The following is an 11,565-nucleotide window of genomic DNA, read 5'->3' as shown; positions in this document are numbered from 1 at the left end:
GTTAGGTTTAGGTACTATAAGTCATAAGTCAGTCTTAAAATTTACGACTTTTCGACCTTCATACCTTTATAACCGTTTGAGCTAGCTTCATGAAATTTAGGCTTCTAGATATCCTTATGGATATAATTAAACACACGTAGTTTTATGTGTTTACGTCAAAGATGTTTTGAGTTATAGAAGGGTCAAAAGTGGCACCAAGTGGTTCGTGTAATATTACACTCGGCGCTGGCTAGCCAGTTCCTTTGCTTGAACTTGGCTTGACACGCTGCCGCGTGTCTAGATATTGGTACCTACGATGTTTACCTACTGGTTAAGTTCAGTGAGTTAGTTTGAAGATATAACCTGATAATACCTATAATATAGAGTCAAGGTACCTAGAGTCAGGAGATTAGAAACAAGAGAAAGCATTGTTATTATCAGACATCGTAACTTTTACAGCATTTTTGGTGCAGCGGAGTGGTGTTAACGGAATCGGTATAAACCACAGTATAAACAATCTTCTTCCTCGCGTTATCCCGGCATTTCGCCACGGCTCATGAGAACCTGGGGTCCGCTTGACAACTAATCCCATGATTTGACGTAGGCACTAGTTTTTACGAAAGCGACTGCCATCTGACCTTCCAACCTAGAGGGTAAACTAGGCCTTATTGGGATTAGTCCGGTTTCCTCACGATGTTTTCCTTCACCGAAAAGCTACTGGTAAATATCAAATGATATTTCGTACATAAGTTCCGAAAAACTCATTGGTACGAGCCGGGGTTTGAACCCGCGACCTCCAGATTGCAAGTCGCACGCTCTCACCGCTAGGCCACCAGCGCTTAAACCATAGTATAAACAATATCAACCCTAATGATTAATTAGCATTAATTACGTTAATATTAACCAAAGAGCATATAATCACTACGTTTTAAGAGTCGGCACTTTCGAACAAGCCTTAAACCGAATTATGAACGTACATTGTGCCAACACACCAAATACATGTCAATATTGCCAACACAAAAAAAAACAACACTAGGGCTTGCCACTACTGGCGTACCTGCTCTTTATCGATATCGATAAATGTGCGATACAGTCGCCATCAGATATATCGGAGCGGCCGAGGTGCTCAAAAATATCTGAACACGCACCTAGCGCCATGACAATAGAGGCGTGTTCAGATATTTGTGAGCACTTTGGCCGCTTCGATATATCTGATGGCGACTGTACATGCTGCTGTACTGTACTATAGTAACAGTAAATTTTGAGTATCACTAGGATTAATAAAATAAAAGCAAAATATAAAAATAATTTTATTTAACATATTAAAGATATGATACAGATAGTTTATTATTACAATACGCTTATGTTATGAACGTAAAGTTTGTATGGGGTTAAAGTTTTCTTTTGAGCTACGAATTTGAAACTTCGTTAAAAGATATATTATTTAAATACAAGAAAACTAATTTCAGCGTTTTTGAAAATTCAACCTCTAAAGTGATGAAAAAGGGGTTGAAAGTTTGTATGGATATCAAACATTTTTTCGAGTGTTGGACTTGAATCTTTGTATTTAGGGATATTATTAGAAGACAGGAAAAGTAATTTCAGCGTTTTGTAAAATTCATCCCCTAACAGGGTTAAAAAGGGGTTGAAAGTTTGAATCCATTACAAATGGTTTTGAAACTTCTTAGAAAGGCATAATAGCCGTATGCAAAAAAAAGTGATTGCAACGTTTTTGGAATTTCAACCCCTAAGGGGGTTAAAAAGGGGATGGAAGTTTGTCTGCGGGTGCAAATTTTATTTTAAGCAAGGAACTTGAAACTTTGTAAAAACGTTTTAAATTAAAATACAAGAAAACTCATTTCAGCATTTATGAAAATTCATCCCCTAAGGTGGTGAAAAAGGGGTTGAAAGTTTGTATGGAGATCAGATATTTTGTGAGTGCGGAATGCGGAACTTGAATCTTTGTATAAGGGCATAGGTACCTATTATAAGAATACAAGAAAAGTAATTTCAGCAACCAACATCAAAATCCACTTGACTTAAAACTTCATACAACTTGCTAAAAAATGTCAACATTGCTTGGATATGAAAATTATAGGTACTAAAGATGTAAAATGTTGAAGATAAGATTCCACGCGGACGAAGTCGCGGTGTTGCCCGCGACTTCGTCCGCGTGGAATTGATATTGCATACTCGTAATTACATATATTATTTTGCAGCGCTTCTTAGTTGAGCTATCTTTGCAGCGTTCGCAGAAATTTCTTCTGTTTTAATAATATCCGAATTTAATATTTGGCACTGTCTTCTAATTAAGATTTTGGTCACAAACCAAAATAATTGTTTTTTCATGAAATCCTCATGTTCCTTACATGTCCACCAGGTTATGTTAATGTTTGCCGCAAAAAGTGTGCAAAACATTTGCCCGACATTTTCTTCATATAATAAATGACTATTTTTTTCAAAATAGTTTTTCGCTTCCTCAATTGTACGACACAGCTGGATAGATGGGTACGTTAATGATTTCTTTTCTTGCCACCACTCCCGCAAGCTTATAAATTTATACATTGGGTGATCTGTAACATCTTCCAGTTTCAGCAAATTAGAACACATTTGACAGCCTACGTTCTTCAACAGTCTATAAGCTATGTAACCGCTTAAATATACAATAGGTTGATTTTCTATGTCTGTTAAATCTGTCTGTCTCAATTGTCCAAATCGACGGATGTTTTTGAGAGTGATGATAACAAACACTGTGTTCGCTGCAACTTTTTTACAAGTTTTTTTTTTCGTGGAGTCATTTCTATGTTGCTGTAGCCATATTTTGGCGGTGTTCCTCGTATACAATCTGTGGTTTTATTCGTTTTTACCCTTGAAGTCGAAGCATCATCTAAAACAAAATGATTTGTTAATAATAATTATGATTAGTAACAAATTGTTCATCACTACATAGTATAAAACAAAGTCGCTTCCCGCTGCCTGTCTGTATGTATGCTTAGATCTCTAAAATTACGTAAGCCCCCATTCGCACGGGAGCTTTTTCAACACGCGTTAAAAAGCGGCCAAGTGCGAGTCGGACTCACCCATGAAGGGTTCCGTAGCAGCAAGTAACATAATAAAATTGCGGTTTACGATTTATGACGTATTAAAAAAAATACTTACCAGACCTGTCTCTGCGTGCCCATTGGCGTGAACAGCCGCAGCAACCTCGCGTTAGTCGCACACGCGACGACGTCGCTGCCCGCCGTGACGCACAGGATCTCCTCGGTATCGGGCATGGAAACGCTCCACTCCTTGCTGCTGCCGACCAGCGATATGCATACTAGTTTGCTGTAAGATATAGATATTTTTTTAATAGATTAGCTATTGCGTAGTCTATCTATAATAATCACCATTAAAATCTTGTGCATGTCTTATTCAACATAGGAGTTGGCATTACACACAATTCCGATGTTCCGGAAAGGTCATACATAATAAAGGATTTGATTGTATAATCATCTTTTTGAAAGTTGCAAGCCTAACTCTGGTACCACCTTTTTTTTTAATACCAGCACTTGTAGTCTGTATCTTTAGGTATTTAAATAAAAGTAAACAAACCATTTTTACATTTTCGGGTAGTTATAAGATTTATTGGTTAACCAACCAAATGCAAAACCGCCTAGATATGTCACCAAACGACCTGACTTTAACCTACGTTATTTGATCGTGTAATGTTTTCATCCAACCTCAACTGGCTTACTTAAGAAGCCATTTGAGGGTAGATTTTGTTTCATCATCATCATCATCATCTCAGCCATAAGACGTCCACTGCTGAACATAGGCCTCCCCCTTGGACCTCCATTCGTACCGGTTGGAAGCGACCCGCATCCAGCGTCTTTCGGCGGCCTCTTGATCGCGGCAAGCTGTGATTGGTCAGTTTCATTATAGTTGACTAAACAGAATCGATATGAATATTATAGTTGAGTTGGGAGCCCATACATTAAAAATACCCAATTGAAGTTTGGTATAAGAAATCTTAATTCAAGAATTATAGTCGACGAGTAGAAAAAAAGGTTTTTATTGCACCATTAAAACATTATTTGCATAAATCTGATTTGTCACAATTAGTTATAGAAATACCCATTTGCAAGGAAAATTCACCCTCATCTTCGCAAATCATTCATAATTATTAACCTTGAGATGAATGCATAGTGTTTCCCATTTTATGTATTCTTAAGGAAAATAACAACTAATTCAACTTAGGTATGCATTATATAATTTTTATAGACGTTTTTTTAACGTTATTAAAATGATATACATGGTGGCTAAAATATAACTGCATTCCCGTTGCCAGGGAGGTTTGGTATTATACTGAACAACTTTTACTATGGGGACAACACCGAAATGGCGAAAAAGAAAAGGGTGTTTCATACATTTTGGCTGGTCCATTTTCTATGGAAGGATAAGTAATTTTTTCACCATTAACCTAGTGTCAAATTGTACTGGTAAATAACCATGGTAACTCCAGGTTTAACCGGTTAACCCCGGGTTGGCGGAATGATACAAATGGGCCTAACTAACCTAGACGTTTCACAGGCCAACACCAGCACGCTCGCAGACAGGCTGGCCATGGTGTGATTCAGGTAGTTGTTGAGATTGATCCCGTGGTGGAGGTTGGTGTCGTGGAACTCTACGTCGATGGTCGACTCGCCGTTCTCCTGCGTGTGGCATCGGACTATGCCGATGTCGTTCCAGCACATGTATCTGGAATGGTAAAAACCATATGCAGTTAACAACATAATTTTAAGCTTTATAATAAATTAAAGGTTTTTTGAAGTACAATGAGCTGCGAATTTGCGTGGAGAAATTATGAATGAATTCATTCATAGTCGCCATGCACTTTTGCGGCTGATGGTACAAGGTGGTGAGTAACTTTGTGAACGCGAATCTAATTTGTATGTGCCGTGCCGCGACACGGGTCTTGACTCGTCTTCCTCTCTCACTGTCCCCAACCCTAGCGTTTCATTCTTGAGCTTCTCTAGTGATATAGCGTTGTCATCATCACCATTGTAGTATCTTAGATATATATTAACAGTTCTCGTACCTATGTTCAAGGTGTCCCGGGGTCGCAGAAAGCTGGAACGGCGCCTGCGGCGGCACCGTGGTCGCCGCCGGCTCGTGCCGCGACACGGGTCTTGACTCGTCTTCGTCTCTCACTGTCCCCAACCCTAGCGTTTCATTCTTGAGCTTCTCTAGCGATATCGCGTTGTCATCGTCGTCACTGTTATAGTTTTCGATCAAATTGTCCAAGTCATTACCTGAAATAAGAAATCATTAGTATTAAATAAAACGTGAAGCCATCAGGTTGGCTGTTAATAAGGACAATTTTGTAACTGGGTCCACTTCTTTATTCCCTGATAGTTTTGCTCAATTTGGTGATTTATAATTATATACATTCGGCGACAGACAGAAAGAGATGGCGGCAAATTGTCAAAGGGAAGCTGTTCCCTAGAAGTGGCCACGACCCTCGGTGATGAGGAAACCGATGCAAGGAGGCGGAAGGAGGAGTTTATAATTATAAACCTACCATCATCAGCTCTCTCCACCATTTCAACATCGTCAGGCGCATCAGCATCAGCCTTGCTGTCCTTGCCATAGCAATTCATCAGTGCACCCAGCTGCCCGGACACATCGCAATACGCCAACACACCATTTCCTGAAAGATAAATAGTTTAGATACATACCAGTGGCGGCGCGTCCATAAAAGCCGATTCCCATCGGCTTGCCTGTTTTTGGACGTTTGAGCAGAGTTGTAAAGGAATATGTAAGCCAAATTAGCCCCGGCTTGCCTATGAATATGTTTGACGCGCCGCCACTGATACATACAATACAGGATACATAGAGACTTATTGGTCTACGAAAAAAAACGGACCTACTTCAAATTCGACTGCTGAGTTAGATGGCGCTCCGGCTCAATACATTATGGGGTACAATAAAACAGATGATGATGATGAACGTACTAATTGTACGCATTAACCCCCTTATCCATAAACGCTTACTAAAGTTGACAAGCTGATAATAGTTTGTCCCTTTCCATCATACTAATATACGTCAGAAAGGGACAAACGATTATTATCGGCTTGTGAACTTTAGTAAACGTTTATGAATAAGGGGGTAAGTCGTGGACAGACGCAAATGTATATGCAGCATAACTGTTAATTAGCTCACCACCCTTACAAATATGTATGGAATGTATGTCTACTAAAAGCATAGTAAATATAAGTTTTATATACCTTTAGTAGTAGTAGTAGTAAAACACTTTATTGTACAAAAAACAAAACAAAACAGGAAAAATAACATTCGTCATTAGTACAAAGGCGAACTTATCCCTTTAAGGGATCTCTTCCAGTAAACCTTTGAGCAATTGAGGGAGAATTGGAGACGGTAGACATCCGTACTGTACCAACAGCGTAAATAAAAGAACAAGAAAAGAAAATTATAATGATAATAAAAACGAAAAGTTTCTTAGTTAATTATAATATTACCTTTAGGGTTCCATGCTATCGCTGTAACATTATGTGATGTGGGATGCTCGATGATGCCCGTGCAAGTACCGGACTGTACTTCCCACACCGCTATCTGCCCGGCTATGGTGCTTGCCGCCAAATATTGACCACATGGTGAAAAGCGACATTGGGATATTGCACATTTTATCTGAAATATACAATTGCAATACTAACTAACAAATCTAACAATCGCAACTTCAAATCGTAGAAAAAATCTGGCTTAAGTAGCAGGGGCGGCGCGTGAAACATATCCGTAGGCAAGCCGGGGCTAATAAAATTTGGCTTACATATTTCTTTTACAGCTCGAACGTCCAAAAACAGGCAAGCCGATGGGAATCGGCTTTAATGGACGCGCCGCCACTGTTAAGTAGGCTCCTTTATAATCCAATATATTATTGGAAAGAGTGAACAATTATGTATTCCAGTATAATTTGTGCACAAAGTCCATTGAATTGTATGGAGGTCCCACCTGGCCCTATGCCTCTTCCTCAGGTAGAAAACCATCAGACTTTGTTCAATATTTACCAATTACAATAACAATTTATTGCAAAATGAAAGACTGCATTAACCTCTAAGATCCACCATATAAAGTTTTCAATTATTTAATTTGAACCTTATTTGATAAGTAAATTAGAACGAATTTCGTTTGTCTTAAAAAACAATGAAACAAAAGAAATGCTACTTTATTTGGTTCATGGAAGGTTCAAATTAGGTTGCACGAATATGTGCATTGTAATGTACATTAGTCTCATGTTAGTGAAATAATACTAACTGAGCTGTGTGTGAATGTCATCCTTTGTCCCCAAGTCTCATACTCCAATAAGGTCACTTCCCTGTTGTTGGGGTAAGCCAGGTACCTGCCCTCAGATGGCTCAAAATCCATGCGACCTGCAATATTTTGTGTGATATTAACTTCTTACTGAGGCTAAATAATGGACCTTCAATAGTTTACATCAGGGATGTTGCGGATATTCGCATCCACATCCGCATCCGCGGAACATTCGCATTATTTTCAACATCCGCATTATGCGCATTATTATATATCTCGGACGAAAACATATATTATTTTGCAGCGCTTCTCAGTTGAGCTATCTTTGCAGCGTTCGCAGAAATTTCTTCTGTTTTAATAATATCCGAATTTAATATTTGGCACTGTCTTCTAATTAAGATTTTGGTCACAAGCCAAAATAATTGTTTTTTCATGAAATCCTCATGTTCCTTACATGTCCACCAGGTTATGTTAATGTTTGCCGCAAAAAGTGTGCAAAACATTTGCCCGACATTTTCTTCATATAATAAATGACTATTTTTTTCAAAATAGTTTTTCGCTTCCTCAATTGTACGACACAGCTGGATAGATGGGTACGTTAATGATTTCTTTTCTTGCCACCACTCCCGCAAGCTTATAAATTTATACATTGGGTGATCTGTAACATCTTCCAGTTTCAGCAAATTAGAACACATTTGACAGCTTACGTTCTTCAACAGTCTATAAGCTATGTAACCGCTTAAATATACAATAGGTTGATTTTCTATGTCTGTTAAATCTGTTTCAATTTGCTCCTCCAATTCATTTTCAGGTATCATTAAAACAGGATATTCTTCTTCTTCATTGGTAGTCATTGATGTGAGTTTCTCATCACCATCAACATCATGTTGGCATAATGGATTGACAAGCAATAACTTGTTCAAATCTTCTTCGCAATTAGATCCGCGGTTATGTGGTGCATTCATTCCAGAAATGTGAATTGATTTCAATGCACTTACAAAATGTGTGCAGGTAGGATTTCGATTTGTAGGGCTATTCTGTCGTATAAGTCCGAATAGGTTTTCAAGAGCGTCTTGATTCAGTGAGCGTAAATTCAAATAGTTAAATCCTTGATCCTTACAATAACACCAGATATCTTTAAGCGAATTTATGGTTACAATGTAACCTTCCACGCATCTGACTCTTTTTAATCTTAACCTGCTATCTGATTTCATGAACTCCATTGACTTCAGCTTTTTCAAAAAACTATTCCAGATTTCTATGTGATTGGTTTTACGAGACACATTTTGTCTTCGTCCCTTTATTACATCTTTTGGGTTTGATGGGCCATTAGTAGAATCAAATAAATTATTAAGGTCCCGTACTACCTCGGATGTTTGTGCCACTTCTTTTCCGTACTCTGTGTCTTCATATTTTTCTGCAATCATCTTTAGAATAGCTGCGAAAGTATTAGGGTAAACCCTCCAGTGAATGAACACCCCCCAGTGAATGAACAAAATCACGTTTTTCGTCTAAAATAAGAAATATAGCAATTTCTTCCACTTGTTTTATTTTTTTTCTTATTAACAACTCTATTTCCTATGCAATGACAACCCGTAATAAATTAATTTTCGACAAGTTAGGATGTGACTGGTGTTTGAAGTTTACGTGTTTCTGGATTTGAAGTTTTGTATGAAAATATTAGATCCCAGATAAGAACAGTGTACGTTTGGAGCAACATATGAAGTGCTTATTTAATTTTTACCAGTACAAAGTTTAGTTATTTGGTTAGATTAAGAGTTGAACCTTCTATTTATGTACACCTTGTCGGCGTATTATGCGATTAAGACTTTATTTTTTATAGTTCCATTATTGGCTCATCAAATGTTCTGAAACCAGTAAATGAACAGTGTGTTCATTTACTGGTGTCGCGTAGATTTAATTTTTTTCCCAAATGTATTTGTAAACGCAATCGTATTGAGCCTGTTTTTTGTGATTCTGCATAGAAAACGATTCTGATTCATTTAGCCAGTATTGGAACAAACCAAATTTCTATAGTCCATTTACTAGATTTATCATGCCTATGTATGAACAATACAAAATTTGGCTTGTTCATTAATTGGATTTCTACTAATTCTATGTATGAACAGTGTAACCACGAACAATGCAGTGGCAAGTTTATTATTTTAAGCATTATTTGGTGAGCATGACCCCTTTTCATCAAAATATGCACGTTGGTTCTTGTTTTAATGGTTGATTTTATTTTTTCCTTTTTATATGTAACGGGTTTCTATGTTATTGGTGAATAACCATCATTTTATTACATTCTAATCGATTCGAAGTCAATATGGAGGGATAAAAAGATATAAACGCTACCGCTATACCTATTAAAATAGAGCCGGAAACGGTGTTTGTAATAAAAATGATTTTATTATGCTAATTAAAAATAGTTAAACAATGTTCATTCACTGGGTTTTTCGGTGTTCATTCACTAGTTTCTATGTTCATTCATTAGGTTTTTGGGTAGTTTTTGGTAAATTCTGATATAACTCAAAAACTATGAAAGTAATTAAAAATCGCAGAAATTATTTTCTTATTTATTAAATGAGAATTGATTAAATTGCAGTTAATTATTCCAATTATTAATGAATGCTGAGCAATGATTTTTCAAACTTGGATAATTGCTTAAGTGTTCATTCACTGGTGGTCTTACCCTACTTAGAGTTTGAGCGGCATATTTCACTTTCATTTTATGTTTTTGTTTTGGATCTAGCATTACAGAAGATATTTTATGAAAGTACAACATTCCAGTATTTATGGCTTCTGCGTCACGTAAGTGTTGCCACTTAGCCACTTTACCGTCAAATTTCATAGACCCGGCTTCATAAAAGTTATTTCGAATTGACTTGAATAAGTGGGGAACGTCAAAAACTGTATATATTTTTCTCTGATTCACTAGAAAATAGTTAGCAGTAGACGGTAAATGTGATAACTTTTTGAGCAATGTTAATGCTCCGCAGTTTGTCGGTCCTTGATCACAAACCGTACTGATGACTGTGAAACCAATATCTTCAACAGTGGCAATAATTTCCTTGATAATACTCAATAAGTTTTCTGAGGAAATAGTGCCTTTAACGAAATAAAACGCCAATGGCTGTTTATATTTGTTGCGAATTCCTTGAAGCATAAAGACTAGAGCTTTATCTGCTATCTCGTTTTTCCTTCCGCGGTATTCTCCAGATCCGTAGTCAACATATCCCTCAACTTTATCTGAACATTCATTGTAAATTAGCCGCTTTTTTAATGATATCTCATCAAACAATAACGCGCAGATTTTGTCATTTGGTAACATAGTTGAAGCTTTCTCTTTTAACATTTTCTGAGTTGAGGTATTAATGCCAGGATTAATTTCTACAGCTTTAAGTAAGCGTTGAATTGTTCGAACACTGGGCAAAGGCATTATATGCTGCAGAAAACGGTATGTCTTGGGTGACCTTTTAAAAATTTGTAAAGCAGAAATTTTGTTCATTAAATTCCATCGCTTGCCTCTAGGTTTCCGGGCTTGATTTTTCAGAGAGTCTGATATAACATTTTTCAGAAAATCGGAATCTAATTTGTCCAAATCGACGGATGTTTTTGAGAGTGATGATAACAAACACTGTGTTCGCTGCAACTTTTTTACAAGTTTTTTTTTTCGTGGAGTCATTTCTATGTTGCTGTAGCCATATTTTGGCGGTGTTCCTCGTATACAATCTGTGGTTTTATTCGTTTTTACCCTTGAAGTCGAAGCATCATCTAAAACAAAATGATTTGTTAATAATAATAATTATGATTAGTAACAAATTGTTCATCACTACATAGTATAAAACAAAGTCGCTTCCCGCTGCCTGTCTGTATGTATGCTGTAACAGCTTCTTACAAATAGCTAGTATTTGAATGCGGATCCCTAAAAATATATTCACACGTCGCAATAAGTTCTTTGAAACCGACCTAATATAAACACAAAATCATAGTTTTGGTTTCATGTTGCCTTTTTTTCGGCGCCGCTCTTAGGATACTTGATTCTTATCATAAGTACGTTAGCTAAAACAAAGAGTTCTGTTGCAAATGCGTATTAAAAGGGCATAGGTTAATTATAATAAGGTGACACATACGTCATCTAGTTAAAAACTTTTACTAATCGTATTCATAAATGACGTATGTTAATGTAATTTGTACGTACATAACGTCTTTCTGTAATGTGAATTGTTTAATATTAGAGTCAGTGAAGTCAGGAAGTGTTTACATTGATCTATA

At 37.0% G+C, this 11,565-nt stretch overlaps 1 protein-coding gene and 1 long non-coding RNA gene across 2 annotated transcripts; both read right to left on the bottom strand.

The window, feature by feature from the left end:
- Positions 1-1,273: 1,273 nt before the first annotated feature.
- Positions 1,274-3,303, bottom strand: LOC134678831 (uncharacterized). The gene is made up of 2 exons (XR_010100253.1): positions 3,139-3,303; positions 1,274-2,866 (listed from the first exon to the last, which is right to left on the bottom strand). It is a non-coding gene; the product is annotated as an uncharacterized LOC134678831 (long non-coding RNA).
- A 1,133-nt stretch (positions 3,304-4,436) lies between these two features.
- LOC134679428 (WD repeat and HMG-box DNA-binding protein 1-like) lies at positions 4,437-7,418 on the bottom strand. Its single transcript, XM_063538333.1, has 5 exons — positions 7,294-7,418; positions 6,501-6,669; positions 5,543-5,671; positions 5,060-5,273; positions 4,437-4,719 (listed from the first exon to the last, which is right to left on the bottom strand). The coding sequence occupies exons 1-5, from the start codon at positions 7,402-7,404 to the stop codon at positions 4,494-4,496; spliced, it is 849 nt and encodes a 282-aa protein (XP_063394403.1). The 5' UTR covers positions 7,405-7,418; the 3' UTR covers positions 4,437-4,493.
- Between the last annotated feature and the right edge of the window lie 4,147 nt (positions 7,419-11,565).

The sequence above is a fragment of the Cydia fagiglandana genome, chromosome Z (assembly GCF_963556715.1).
Source record: "Cydia fagiglandana chromosome Z, ilCydFagi1.1, whole genome shotgun sequence".
Lineage (NCBI taxonomy): Eukaryota > Metazoa > Arthropoda > Insecta > Lepidoptera > Tortricidae > Cydia > Cydia fagiglandana.
This window is presented reverse-complemented; position numbering and strand designations above follow the sequence as displayed.